Source organism: Dipodomys merriami, unplaced genomic scaffold (assembly GCF_024711535.1).
Source record: "Dipodomys merriami isolate MVZ:Mamm:240054 unplaced genomic scaffold, mDipMer1.0.p SCAF_122, whole genome shotgun sequence".
Taxonomy (NCBI): domain Eukaryota; kingdom Metazoa; phylum Chordata; class Mammalia; order Rodentia; family Heteromyidae; genus Dipodomys; species Dipodomys merriami.
The window spans coordinates 3,217,506-3,233,359 of record NW_027202516.1 but is presented as its reverse complement, the minus strand read 5'-3'; the positions used below and the strand labels follow the sequence as shown (position 1 = coordinate 3,233,359).

Below are 15,854 nucleotides of genomic sequence, written 5' to 3'. Positions count from 1 at the left end.
TTTAAATCTACCTCTCCATCGTTGTTATTTTACTCCTTACAGTTGGGCCCGATAACTTCAGAGAAAATAATGAAGAGTTTGGAAATAAAGGGTAGAAAAACTCTGGACTATCGAATGCTAGCTGTGCACCATAGAGCCTTATTGAAAGCATGAGAAGACATGGATGCGGGTGTCCTGGCATGTCTCCAGGATGCAGAGTTACTGCGAGCTGGACCGATGGCTCTCACTCTTTGCAGTTTACCTGCTCAAATAAGATGCCAAGGGGGCTTGACTAAATTACTTGGCTTAATATGCATGGACCTAAGACACTTAAAACAGAGGAAGGAAATAAGTGTGGCTAAATATACACAATGCATTTGAAATAGGTAAAAGAGAGAGCCCTCGACACTCAGCAATCATTACCTGGAAATTAAAGAAGGCAGGAGCAAGCCTATTATGCATTATAAACAGCCCAGCTGCTGACTTAATGGTAGTTTGAGTAGCACAGCCAAGGAGTCCTTGCTCCATATTAATAGGAAAGGTATTGTACAAATCCAATAGTTCATGAAATTAACAAGGAAAATGAACTGGCGTAAAGCAACCTGGCAAGTAATAGGAGACATCGTGATTGCTTTCCTGGAGCACAATGAACAGGTTTTAAAAAGAGCTTGGGGAGAGCATGTATATCAATGAGGATGGACATTATTGGAATTTTTTTTTAATAATACTTTTCATTTAAATAGAGTCCAAATCATCTGTTGGCTGGAAGTCTCTTAAAGAAGCACTATCAACTCAAAATGCCAATAAGAAGCTATGACACCCAGCCCAGTGATATTGCCAGCTGTCATTTGAATCAGCCTAAAACTACCATAACCAATGATTTGATGTGAGGCAAACTTATCCCCATCTATAAATACTTCAACTAATCAGAAAGCAATTTCCCTTCTACAAGCCTCAGTAGCCTGAGTGAAATATGCACGCTCACTGAAAAGCCAAACAATGTATTTCCTTCCACTTACAACCCAATAGACATGCGATGAAAAACCACGTCTTCTCCACAGACACTGCCACGGACAAGCCCGCTGAAGCTGGCGTTGGCCGCACACGAAGCCGAGAGGGTTTCCACAGAAGCCAGGATGTGACTCCCGTTCTTCCCAGACAGAGACCCGTCCACGTCTTCCAGAACTGCCGCGTGAGGAAATGGAAACGCTACCAAGTTTGAAGAGTTGGCAAACTTCAACTGCTTGGTAGTCACCGTAAACCCACCTGTCAGTTAGAAGGCAGAGAGACCCTTATCACGGAAAGCAAGTACACACACGTCAGTCCTGCTAGCATTTTCACTCGCTTAGGTAGACAATTTTATATGTGCTCAGTTATTCGACCAATAAAAATATATATATTATATATATATGTGTGTGTGTGTGTATACACACACACACACACACACACACACACACACACACACACATCTAGCAGTATGGAGGAGCCCAGGACAGGACTTGACTCACCCAACTGCAGCCTGTGCCCTAGATCACTGAACCCCAAGATATGGTTAACAAGTAAACAAAGTCTCCATAACTCCTTGGGCCTCCATCCGGCCTTCAGCTGTGAAAGCATGCAGTAACTTCAGGAGAGGCTTATGTAAGTCAGTCGATGCTCATGTGTCCCTCAGTCTATCCAACCCCATTCACTGATTTTATGACTGAATCGTCCACCAGGTTATTGCTGTGTGCTAGTAACAGCACACTGAGCAAGAGAGATGCCATCGCCACCTTTACGATGCTGGAAATCCAACTGAGGCATGACAGACCGGGCCGTGACCGTGATGGACGGAAGACTCACTGGGAGAACCTGCTCTCCTGTAGAGTCTCTTTCAGGAAACCGGAGCAGCCGTGTCCACGGACGCAACTTTATGACTGACGGGAAGACGGACTTGCAAAGGCTCTGCCATGGCTTACCATTATCTGCTTGAGCACTGACCTTACTTTCCAGGTTTATTCAAACTTACCCTGTCCTGGAGAACAGCCGGAACAGGTTCGGATAGCCACACAGTTGAAGAGATCAAAATTAACAAAAGTTGTGTTTGAAATCATCAATTCCCGTCTTTTGGGAGTTTTAATCCCAGTTGACATGCACAGATTTCTCTGTATATATTTTTGTAAATAAAAGAAAGAAAAAAGCAAAATAAAAGAACTAGCCATATGAAATACAGCCCGATACACAAGTAAAAATAATTTACAGAGTATAAAGTAAGCTACTGAAAGTGGAGCTTCTCTACTTAAGTGGTAGACTGTTAGCCTTGAGCAGAAAAGTTAAAGGGCAGTGCCTAGGCCCTGAGTTCAAGCCCCAGTACCAGCACATACAAAAAAAAAGAAGCAAAACAAACACCACCAACAACAAAAAGAAAGATAAAGACTGGGAAAAAAATAGTTACCAACCACATTTATGACAAAGAGTCTGTATGTGTAATACAGAGTAAACGATCTTCAAATCCCGCCCCCAAAAAAAGAAAACAGACAATTTAACTGAAAAAAAAAATCAAGAAAAAAAAGTTAAAGATACTCCTCTAAAGAGAATGTATCCATGCCATGATCATGAGCCAGAGAGGGGTGGGGGGCGGGGGATGCTTTGCAGTATACTAATTAGAGAAATGCAAATAAGTGCACAAAGTACTCCATCTACCTATCAGAATGGCCATCTTCAAAGGTGACCATGCCGAGTACCCATGAGATAAGGAAGGCCTACAGCCCACTGTGTGCAGCTATGCAGGAAACCAGTTCGGCAGAGTCTCATCAAGTACCATACATCCTTCTCAGAGGACCTCGTGCTTCAGCATCTGAGTACTTACTGCCATAACCAGATCAGGAGAACAAGCCAAGGGCTTTGCAATAAATCAATGAGTAAAACAGTGCTAACATTGATAGAATGGACAAACAAAATATTGATACATCCAACAAGGTGGCTGAACACCTCTGGGGATGAACAAAGCCAGCTCTAAAAGGTCACAAACCACCCATCCCAGGCATCTCATGACCGGATTACTGAATTATGGCAACACAAAGAGAAATGACACCGTTTACAGACAAAGCAGGGTGCCAAAGAGGCCAGGTAGTGAGGGGCGAGGCTCCTATGGAAGGTATTACATACAGACTAAACAATGCTCAGGTCAAACTCATTTCCACCTGTCAATGAGGCTATTTAAGTTGCAGTTGGGAGGAGTTCAAAGGGGCCCCTGCTCCACAATATTAATCTTAAATCATTTGTGTGTGTGTGTACATGCCTGTCCTCGAGCTTGAACTCGGGGCTTAGGTGCTGTTCCTGAGCACTTTTGATGGAGCTTAGCACTATCACTTTGAGCCATAGCGCCACTTCCGTCTTTTTGAGTTGTTACTTGGAGATAAGAGTCTCATGGGGCCTTTTCTGACCAAGCTGGCTTCAAACCACAGTCCTCAGATCTCAGCCTCCTGAGTTCAGCTAGGATTACAGGTGTGAGCCACCAGCACCCAGCATGAATCTTGAATCTCCATAATTGAATTTCCCAAGTTATAGCTCCATTTCTCTACTTGAAATTCTAGGCAGGTCCTCTTTGAGGTTCTGAAATCATGTGTTTTTATGCTTTGGGTGACTAACCGGTGTCCAGACTTCTCTAAAAACAAAAGCAGTCAACATTTTCAATCAGAAATGTTTGTCCGTCAGCTTTGCGCCTTTAGGGAGTTACACACCAAGGCTGCGATTGCTGGTGGTTTGTTATTATTATTATTACCTCATGATAAGCACCATTTTTTCATAATTTATTATCTCTGTTTATGGCCCTCCTCCATTAATCGTGTCATTTTAGCATCAAGGAAGATAGCAGAGCATTAATTTACTAGGAAAGTTAGGTATGCACTTTGATAGGCATTTTGTTTTAGCATCTACTCTATGGTTCTGTCTAGGCAAGTTAAGGGGCTTTGATCTACACACATATAACCCCTTCAGAAACAAGAGCCTGGAGGATCTAATGAAGGTCTGAAGTTTCCCTTAGGGAGAATTGGGACTGCTCACCTCGGAAGTTCCCTTTGCCTTGTCTGCATCCTGGTGCACAGACCAGGCAAGGATGGAGCGGTCATGCAGAGAGATTTTTACCACACTGACATCCGCCCCTAAACAATGGAGTACTGCATAAAATCTTACCATCACTAACATACTATGTAAATTTCCATCACCTGACCCAGCCACATGCCAAACGGAGAAAAGGTCCTACTAAGAAAACATCCAAACACCTTTTCTATAAATTAATATGCACTGATTATAAATAAATAAGCATCAGGAGAAAATATCTTGGATGAAACTCTGCAGGAAGTCTGTCGCCGTGAAGAGGGCCAGTGTAGAATCATGTTATTCCATGACTCTTGTGGAGTAAAGAAAGTTAGATCAGAGTCATCAGAGTTAATCATGAACTTGGATAGACAATAAGTTTAAATTGCAATTGAATAAAAATTCTTTACATCTCTAATGATGCCTGTGATTTGTACGGAAGCGTGACACTGAAATCCTGGGTACATTCAAATTTTAGTGTTAATATGGTGGCTGTTAATAAAAGGAAGTTCTAACTTTATCAATGTCGTTCAAGAGTCACTAAAGAATGCTAGTAAAATTGTTTAGATTGTATAATCAAGAGTGTTACCAGAGTGATTCTGTCTTGCTGGACAGACTCAAACAACCATACCCAGGAACTTACCTCCTCAGCAAAATGACCAAGTAATAAGCTGTTGGAAACTGAAGTATTTGCATCACTTTCCAAGATGTCAAATCCAAAATCTCTGCATGAATACACTTGGAAGTTTTTCAGGTGAAGATTGCTGCATCTAGAAATCTATAAAATAATAACGTTATGGCAAAGGTCTGAGGCTTGGCTTTTGCTGGCAGCCTTCCTGAAACTTCTTTAATTATTGATTAAGGATAAATAAGCACATGATACTATAGTTAAGCGGCTTTTGTCCAAGAATGTCAGCACAGATACCTCAAAGTTGCTACAAGCCCAGCACTAACCCCTTTCGGCAACTCCCACTCTGTACTTTTCATTTCTCCTTACAGCAGACAATGTATTAAAAGGTCAATGGGAAGTCCTCCTCTGTTTTAAAACAGTGACCTAGTCACGCAAAGTTAATGCAGAAAAATCCAGCATCCGAAAACTCTGGGGCCCTGTGTATTTGTCAATATAGTAAATAGTAGCTCACGTAGAGACTGCTAATTTAACATTAAGCCCTGAACCACGAGAACAGATTCACTGTGTGCATTCGACATAGTTATGGTCTCCAGTAGATTTTTGTGACAACTAGCAGGAGTGTGTCTGAGCCAGGAATGAGTAGTGACAGCATTGTGTGAAAGAGCTGATAGAATCCCGTTCGCCTCTTGGTTTCCACCAAGCTCTGACAGCAATGGATGACTTTGTACACGACTCCTTCCTGGGGGCCCTGGTTCAGCCATCTCTATAATCAGGGTGAAGTAAATCTAACACAGCCCTCTCTTCCTGCACAGCGCGAGCTGAGCCGCTTCTCCACCACTTCCTTCCATTTGCCATTTCAGTCTACCTCACAGTAAACCCAGACACACGGAGCTAGGCAAACACAGACACACGGGGCCCGAATTCATCTTTCCTCCTTGGAAGGTGCTCACATCGGGCATTCTGTCACCAGCATGACAAAACTTAACACAGGAAGCCAGTACCGTGGGCCAGCATGCCGGGAGATGCCTTCTGAGTGAAGAATTCCCTGTGTGGCCCCACAGTGGAGCAGGATGAAACCTGCCTGTGGGGGATGTGCTGGAAGAGGACGATGTGAAATGGAAAGGAGACGGTGGATGGACGCAGTCCTGGGACTCCACGCACACAGGGGAGAGAGGGATTGGGAAACCTGAGCTGAGCGGTGGGGGCCGGGTGAGCAGGAGGATAGCACTGACCGAGTTGCACCACACACATCAGCAGACCTGTGAAATCTGCACACCCCCCTGCACAACCATGTGTAGTTAAAAAAATACAATACCAAAACAAAAGGCCTTTCCTCCTTAAGTTGTGTGCGTCAGGCATTTTGTTTCAGTGATGTAAAAACGGAACTAAGAGAAGACACCGGCCCCGCAAAGTGGGCTCGTGGATGTGACCCAACCCGCGCTGAGGCTGTAAGCCATCAGAACTGCTCAGAGAAGGCAGACCGCAGGCAAGAGAAACCTAGACGGATAAAAATGAAAGCTAACCTGAGGGGGAAAACAGCGGGACTCTACCCAACACGATAGTCTGTCCTTGAACATACGCTCGTGATACCTGCGTGCAAACTGCTAGATAAAATGAAAGTTCGTGAACGTTAAACACAATGCACCTGTTCATCACACAATTCACGCACCGTCCTGGCTGTGCACAGACGTTGTCCTATCTCCACTAAGACTGCTGAAATGACCTTAGGTCTAGACAAGGACTTGGCTTACTTACTACAATCACACACACACACACACACACACACACACACACTCACACACACACACTCACACACACGCTCACACACACACTCACACACACTCACACTCTCACACACACTCACACACACACACACACACACACACACACACACACACACACACTGCCACTTATTCTTTAAAGCTGTGCTGACATCACAATGGTTCCATGAGCAACCCAGCATGGGCACTCACACGAAGACTTGTTAGAAGAAAGCAACTAATTTAATGTTCTGAAGGTGAAAAAAGCTCACCTGGACACCACCTGCACTTCCCCAAACCATGAAATTCTGGAACAAAGTGGGACCCATGTCAGGGTCCCACGGCGGCTGATATTTGGGGTATACAAAGAGGCCAGACCTAGAAAGAGAAACAAGAAAGAAACCTAGTCAAACGATACATTTCTCCTCACTTTTTTCCCACTGGAATTGTCATGTTTTTAATACGTTTTTATCTTTTAGTGAGCGCACAGCACTGGCACATCTTTCCAGGCGCACCAATGGGGACACGCATGGCATCATGTCAGGGGAAGCAGGTCTTCCTCTCTTTGCATTTACCATTTCTTTATGGTGAGAACAAACCCTTTCTTCCAGAGTTTATTGAGATATACATCACATTATCATTATCTATAATCACTAAACTGCATGATACAACACCAGAACTTACTGTTCCTCACTGTAACTTACAACACCAGAACTTACTGTTCCTCACTGTAACTGACTCCCTCCGGACCAACCCTCCTTCTGCTTCCTATTCTTCCCAGCCTCTGAGAAGAACTATGATTCCATTCTCAGCTGCTTGGAGACCAACCTTTTATGCAATACTTGTCTTTTGTCTGTCTGGCTTATTTCACTTAACAAAATGTTCTCCAGTTCCATTCGTGTTGTCACAAATGACAGGATTCCACATCTTTTTAGGGCTGAATACTATTTCTGTGTGTGTGTGTGTGTGTTTGCATGTGCACACAGGCATATGTGTCTACATTTCATCAGTTTATAGACTCTTAGCTTTGTTTCCTTCGCCATTCTGAATAGAATCATAATAAACATGGCAGTTCAGTGCCTCCTTGACAGACTGATTTTGTTTCCTCTGAATTTGTGCTCAGTCATGGAATTTCAGGATCACCTGGTAGTTCAACTTACACTTTCATGAGAATTCACATACTGAGTTCCCTAACGGCCACATACTTTACACTGTCATATGGAAATGCCCCCTCTGCTCCACACACTTAACATTTCTCCAATACTTGTCACTTGTCTTTCTGCTCATATCTGTTCCAATTCTTCTGAGGGGAGATCTGATTGTGATTTTGGTATTCATATTTTCCCTTCCTGATTAATGACTTAAGCATTTTTTCGAATGCTTTTGTAATTTCTTTGCTTGACTTCTTTATAAGAAATGCCTATTTAGGTCGACTGCCCATTATTTGGGTGGAGTATCTTATATATTCTGGATTTTAACCCTTCAGCAAATATTACAATATGAATAGGAAGAGTAGAGATACAGAAGACCTCAGCGGTGTCAGGACGTGGAAAACGCAAAGGGATCCATGAAAGGGCATGAGGTTCCCCTACACCAGACACACGAGTCCAAGAAGATGCTGGGCAGTGCATTGCCTACCATTAATGATACTGTTGTAGATCTAAAATTTAGTAAAGTGTCTCTCAATAACTAACTAGTTAATTATTGTGCTTATTAACATACTTATTAATTCACTAGCTAATTAAGATACCAGAAGGAATCATTTGGAGCCCATCAATGTATTTCTGGCAGAGACTATGGCCCTGTTTTCCTAGGCGTATACTTACCTCCAAACTTATTGTCATATTCGCAAAACATTTATAGTGTGTTCAACTTCAGCAATACTATAATAATATGGTTTTTTAAAAAAAATACCAATACAAATCGCAAGCAACTGCCAAAGGTTGTACCCCACTTGTGAGTGCACTGTAAAACAAGCACTAAACACAAGCAGTATGCCCAAGCATGCATGAATTTCCCCAACCTTACCTAGTACAAGAATGTGCCTTGTTCTGCGTGAAGGACAGAAGCGGAGCTTGTGATGTTTGTCTCGTCACGAGATGGAAAAAGTAGCCGTAGCCGGCCCCATACACTCTGTTCCCCTACAGGAATCAAGGATTGTTTTAAAATACAATCATCCCAAGTGTGTTAAGGTTGCTGTAAAAGGAAGACTCTGATTTGCATTTTCTACTTTTCCATTCACTTCCCGGTACACTCGATTCCCCTCCCCCTGCCCACAGGATCAAAAGCCCTTCCATCCCCCTTCTTGAAGGCATCTCAGCTAGACTGTAATCACCCCTCTCTGTCCCTGCTCCCAAACTGCCATCTTGTTTTAAAGCCTCCTTTGGGCTTCTACTGTGTGAAGGTCTTTGGGCTTCTACTGTGTGAAGTTTGCCTGGGACGATGAATCTGGGCAATGAAGGTAAGGACACACACAGTCACTCTCTACGGCAGAGATCCATCTCAGGGAGCCCAGACTACCAGTGTTCTCTCTGGTCTTTTGAATGAATCAATGATCTGACCACTGGCGGAAGGCCATGCATTGGACTAGGCAAGGCTTAGTTCTGAGACACAGTGGCTGAGTTCACGGCAACCTGAATTTCCTCAAAGTACTCTGTGCTACTTACATGATTAACTCACCTTAGTATTCCTTTTCCTAAATTATCTTCAAGTAGTTGTACAAAGGAGTTACCACTTAACAAAGCAGTTCATGAATATATTCTGATCAATGTCACCCTTTAAACATTCTCCCATTCCTCCCCTACTCACCTCTTCCCTCCCTCAACTTTTTTTCTTTTTTTGTCACTTGTGGGGGCCTGAACTCTGGGCCTGGGTGCTGTCCCTCAGCTCTTCAGCTCAAGGCTAATGCTCTACCACTTGAGCCACAGTGCCACTTCTGGCTTTTTCTGCTTATGTGGTACAGAGGAATCAAACCCAGGGCCTCATGCATGCAAGGCAAGCGCTCTACCACTGAGCCACCTTCCCAGCCCTCTTCTTAATTTTATAGGATATACATTGGATTTCCTCCTCTTCATTCATCTCCATCTTTGCCCCTAATCCCACCCTACCCCTTTCAAGTACCCACTTCCTGGTGTTTTATTTTTCTGAACTTTGACAGCATTTCTAAGGAATCACACTGAGTTCTTCTTTGAATCTAGCATATTTTAATTAATACATTTATATACACTTACATACCATCTAACATGTTTACTAGTAAGTTTATAAGCTAACTCTAGTTTACGTGCCTACTTAAAGGTGTCTCCCTGAACACTGGATCATCGTCTGGAAGTTGCATGTAGAATTAAAAGTCCTATCCTCATGTAGAATCAAAAGTCCTGTTCCCCCCTGGACATGCCTCATGTTTTATAAGGAACTGAGGCAGGAGTGGAGGGATGGAGGGATAGAAAGGAGGGGAGAGAGGAGAGAGAGGGACGAGGAAGAGGGAAGAGAAGGAAGAGAGAGAGGAAGGGAGGAAATGGAAAGATGGGGGGAATGAGATGGGAAGAGAGAGACAGGAAAGAGAGAGGGGGACAGAGGGAAGGAGGAAAAGAAACAAAGCCCATGTGTGGGGAAAAATAATGTTGAACTAGGTTGTTTTAAATTAACAATACTGAACTGCGGCCCTCCTGTGAGCAGAGTAGCTAGTGCCTGGCTCCCCAGAGGGCGTGGTCGGTGGTGTAGCAAGTGTCAGGGCCAGCGTTCAGCCAGCTGAGACCGGCCGGGGAGCCAACGCATGCTGACACAGCATCGAGCGGTTTACTCAGCCTTAGCTTTAGGTACTGTGGACCCAACTGTGGTCTCTTATTATTCCGGGAGTTAGTAAAGAAACGGCCGTTCCTCTTTTTTTTTAACTGGGTTCCAGAACATTCTCTCCCCTTGTGGATGAGCTGGCCTGTGCACTATGTCATTATTTGGGATTCTGAGCAGTCCTCCCATTTCCCAAGGCCATTTATAACTCTAATCCCATGTCTCGCTTACCACATGCTCCCCCCGCCAAAGTGGCTCTGGGACGTCACTGGATCCTAAGCTGAAAGGCTATTCACCATGGCCGACGGTACCTGGGGAAATGTGACCATTTCTATGACACCAATTATCTTAGGGTGACACAGGCTGGTGCACAGTTGTTAACGATGGATATCTGTTTTGATGATCACAACTCCGGGTGGAATAAGGGCCACTGTACTCAAAAGAGCATAAAGCAAGGAAACTGTTGGACAGAGAGGTCCGCACTGTCCACCTCACGAGATTACCTGGCCCAAAATGTCTGGCCCAAAATGTCCATGCTGTCACAGTGCACAGACAGCGGCCTATGTCCTGCCACTGGGGCCACAGCCCTTATCAGAACCACCTACGTCTACTTTTTAAGGTCCTATCTCCAAATTTTGATGGAATTACCTATTTCCAACCTAAAAATGAACACCTGCTGTGATCGTTTTCATAACAACCAAATCTGGCATTCGGCATTCCCCCAAAGAATATTTTCTAGCATTAAATTCATTTTCCCTAGACAGTGGGACACACCCTAATGAGTCTCTGTCTGAGGAGGAAGTCCAGCCTCTGAGTTGGAAGAACACAAACCTCTGGAACCCTTCAGCCCTCCTGGACTACGCAACTAAACACTACCGCTGTGTTCACAGACGTGACTGCATAGAAAACGCTTTCCCAGCACCGCACACATGACGCCCCATCTGCCGGTGCCCTGTGCCTTGTGGCTGCGTCTCTCCAAACACGTGATCTGTAGATACGCCAGAACCAAAGGGCAGAGAGGAGGCCCTTGAACACCCACCTTTCCACAAGCACACCAACAAGGAGAAATGTGCGCAAGGGCCTAACGGCGATGCCCTCAGACGGACACACATCTGTGGTGAACTTCGCTCATCACCAAGACCTTACAAGCAGTGGCAAGGTTCTGGCGGCGGCACTAGGAAAGAATGTGTTTTCAATGAATGGGAAGGACGTGTGGAATCAACTATCCGGGGCCACTACACCTGCGGAACACTTCGCAGGTGTATTTCTTATTGGGCAGGAGGCTGCTACTCAGGTGCCACATCAGCTGATAAGGCTCACTCTTCCTACAAAAAGAGACACATCAGCAGTGGCATCACATTGCTTCCGGACCCTTTTACTCTGGATTCCAACTGGGCATGCGGCAAACGCTTTGTGGGGAAGCTGCATAAGTGTGCAGGGGAAAGGTTTGAAGCAAAGCAGGGAATTTTGTGTGGAAATCAATTCTTTGTGGAAGTCAATGTATTATGGACAGTCAAGCAAGAGAAATCCCAGAGAGAAATTAACTGCCCACGTAAGCCAGCTCCTTAGGTAACATCTGCAGTGGCTAGGGGAAAAAAAAGAAAGAAAGAAAGAAAGAAAGGAAGGAAGGAAAAAAGGAAGGAAGAAAGGAAGGGAAAAAAAAACCCAAGTTAACCCTTCAGGCAGCTCTTAAATATGCATTACCGACTGAGTAGGGAGAGCTAGAGAACACAGAATTCCTTACAAAATTGATTCACAAACCAGAACAAATTTCCCCTCGAATTAAATGGACACCTCCCGAGGGCTCTTCTTGAGGGTTTTTCCAGACTATCCTAAACACAGTCGGCTCACAGGAAGCTTCCAACACCTGCGCCAACAGGGGACACACCAAGGGGGGCGCTCAGGCTCCGGACACAGACTGGCCCCTGCTGGGCCAGAGGGAGGCTCGCCATCCGGCGGGGATGCTGAGAGATCCTGAAGGGTCTGCATTCTGCAAAGCTGGAGCCTCTGCCCAGATGCAAAGGAGCCCTGTGAGGAGACTCAACTGCTGGCGCTGTTGAAGAAAAGAGGCTAGGCATGGAACGTTCCAGAAAGATACAGCAATGCATTGGCAAGTGGGGAGGGGGGGGAGGTGAGGGGGGAATAGGATGAATCTGCCTTTGGAGAGCAGAGGAAAGGAAAAGCACAGGTCCAAGAAGACCACACAGATAGCATCTGTGTTTGGTAGATTATGTACATATATATCTATATCATCTTCTTAGAGAACCTGCCTTGGATGGGCAGACCATCTGATGATGTGAAAAGGCCAAAATGGAATGTTCCATTTGAAAGGTGTCTGTGCTGTGCAGGCTTGAAGATACCTGAGTGCAAGCCAAGGTGAATTTTTAAATACGTGACAGAGTTTTGTCTTCGGCACGGCATCTGGACAATTCTGGAACAATTTTAAACAACCACAAACTATCCCACAGACTTGAGGGTCTCTTCTCTACAATCTCCAGGCTAAGGATTTCAAGGCAGATGCTAGTGTGTGGACAGATAAAGTGGATTAAGCCACCTTTTCCAGGTGTAAATGAGTACTGTCATGCAGTTAATAACACCACACCCATGTAGTGTCCTGACTGTGCTCTTATTCTGTTACCAAAGATGTGGTCATGTAGTCACTGAAGCACGCTAGGTGAAGACTACTCAGAAACTCTCCTCGATTTTTTTTTTTGTCTATGAAATTATTTCAAAATCAAAAGTTTGAAATAACCAGTGAAAGTCCTAATCAATTATAGTAATATAATGACCTATCAAGCTTGAATACATCCCATTTGCTATAATCCCATCCTGAACCTGGCACCTTGTAAGACAGGAAATCCACCAGCTGGAGATAGTTCTTCAGAGCAAAAGTTTTGCTTTCTGAACACAGTAACTGTCCTGGAGAGCCATGTCCTCCCTCATATCCCTTCTTCTTTCGCATAGTTCTCACATACATATCTCCATATCACTATTACTGTGGCCCCTCAGGATCACGCTAGGATAAAGGCATATTTCTAAAATATACTCTTCAAAGCATCCTATGTATCACCCACACACAACACACTCAATAAACACTTTGCTTGCTCCATGACTGCGCTGGGATTCATCACCCCCAAGGGACAAGAGATGCTCCTAATTCCTGGGTTTGTCCATGTAATTCCCAGTGGTCACCTGTGCCCACAGGAATGACACAGTTTGGACAGCAGAATACAAAAGACACAGAATGGCAGAAAACTAGAGACATGGTTGGAAAGTTGGGCTGGATTTTGTGAGATTCAAGACAACAGGTGAGTCTGACAGGGTCTAAATGATATTGTTGGTTCAACTTTCTCTTCAGCCTTCAGAATGACTTTGAAATGTTGGAAACATTCTTTACTTTCCCTTCACCCTTATTCTTCAATCATGGAATTATACTGGCATTCTTACAATGTAGTGTATTTTTACTGAGCAATTTCTATGCGATAGACATTGTACTTGGACCCTAAAGGCCTAATAAGCTAATAAAAAGAGAACTTCAAAATTCTAGTGTCACTGAAGATGTCAGAAAGGTAACTAATGAAATTGCATAGTTGTGGAGGTGGCAGGGAAGGGATGGTAGGGGGAAAACAAAGGAGGCAGCAATGCTGGATAGGAAATGTACTCATGACCTTGCTCATGTAACTGTAACCCCTCTGTATGGTATTTTTACAATAAAAAACATACCAAAAAAAAAAAAAAAGAAATTGCATTACCAGCTTTCCCTGAAACATGCACTGTATTTTTTTTTAACTTTGTAAAAGACAAGTGAATAAAGAGAAAGGAAGAGAAAGCAATTGCTAGTCATGGGCACCATTTTTTTTTTTTACAGATGGTTGGGTAGAGCTCTACGGCTCAGTCCACAAAGGCTCCAGGGGACATAGTAGCTGGGCAGCGGGCCCTCTGCTCCACGGCTCCCATCGGTCAGTGGCCAGGGACACGTGAGGCAAAGGTACTGCAGCTCCAGTACGCAGGTGAACCCAAGAGCCGCTTTCTTCAAGGCATCTCAGCATCATCAAGATGATGCTCCATCACAAGCACACCAAACCATGGCTCTCGTGGCTCGGGCCTTACCATGATAGCTAGCCGCTCCTCAAGTCTGCCACGAGCAACAAGGGCAACACACCTCATCTAGGCTTTGCTTTCTTCCAGTCCATGCAGTTCTGCTTCCTTTCCTTTCCAGCTTATTAGCTACCCCTATTAGGCACCTAAAATGGTGTGTAAGTGCTATCCTTGGAACAGACACAATTAAGAGTGTAAGGAAGGTTGCAGAGATAACCACAACTTTTACGAGGGGTTATTCAACTGAAAGTAATTACAAATAGATGATCAGCAGAAGCAGCTCAACCTCAGAGTTCCTCGGAAGATTGGCATAAACGTTACAACAGGGGGGCTGCTCAGAGCAACATCCTGGGAAACTGAGGCCCTCTACCATGTCCACAGTCCATGAACTACAATCACCAGAAAGGGGAGTGAACAGCTCCCCACATCTGACACAATGGCTCACCCTCAGATCTGTGGCTGAAATGCACTCAGAAAAATTCATTTCAGAAAATGGTTACAATTTTACCAAGAGAAATTAAGACTAAGCTATACTATGTAATAGGATGAAAAAGACAAAGAAAAAAGAAAGAATTCTCTGTCATTGGAGTCTACCTCATCCTCTCCAAAGCTGATATAATCCCACACACCTCATTTGGTTGTAAATACTCTTGTAAGGCATAACAGTAAAATAATTAGAATCAGAGAGATAAAAGTCTTCACCCACAGTGGGTAATTCAGGAAGATATTTAGTTCACATTCATCTAAATGACCAGAAAAACGATCAATATCTACTTTGTTTTGATCCACACAGGCATTGCTTCAAAGAGTTTTTTAGGAACCTCAAGAGGAAAACAAAATGATGAAATTTATCCTAAATTTGCTTAAAACCAAATTGTCAACAAGTATCTTGATACAAACATGCATCAAGCCAATGACTGGAACTGTACCAGGGAGGCCCTGCCCCAGGGGCCTGTGGGAGGGAATGTACACCCTCCAAGCTCCCGCCCGGCTCACACTCTTACCTCTACCACGTTGGTGGGACTGCGGATATAGACGGCAGACGGGGCCAGCATTTCCAGACTAGACAGACCCTCGGCACCAGAAACACCGATGATGACATTGTTTGTTATGATATTGCCCTGTTCAGACCGGTCTGATTTGAGAGAGAGAGAGAGAGAGAGAGAGAGAGAGAGAGAGAGAGAGAGAGAGAGAGAGAGAGAGAAATCAAACCCAGGGTATTCACAAACATGAATTAATATAACTCAACATTCTTGATTCTCCTAAATCTACTTTATGTAACATATTTCATCATATATAGCACATATGTGTATATGTGTATACATATGCAATTATGTGTACATGATACTAGCATCTTAGGTACCTCTATGAGGCACCTAAAATGGTATGTAAATGCTTTATTCAGAATATACACAGAGTCTAATGAGGGTTGAACAAGTAGAATATGCATATTTATATATATATAATATCTTTAGAAAGAATTTAGTATGCAAGTTTAAGACATCAGACCTGAATATAAAATA

The 15,854-nt window shown here is 44.0% G+C and overlaps 1 protein-coding gene across 1 annotated transcript in view; it reads right to left on the bottom strand.

Annotated features, from left to right (window-relative positions):
• The window catches only part of Pkhd1 (PKHD1 ciliary IPT domain containing fibrocystin/polyductin), a 287,931-nt gene that overhangs the window by 141,364 nt on the left and 130,713 nt on the right, over positions 1 to 15,854 (bottom strand). The window contains 6 exon segments of the mRNA XM_070017318.1: positions 999 to 1,245; positions 1,988 to 2,123; positions 4,700 to 4,834; positions 6,720 to 6,825; positions 8,476 to 8,588; positions 15,336 to 15,466. Coding sequence (XP_069873419.1) covers positions 999 to 1,245; positions 1,988 to 2,123; positions 4,700 to 4,834; positions 6,720 to 6,825; positions 8,476 to 8,588; positions 15,336 to 15,466 — 868 coding nt within the window.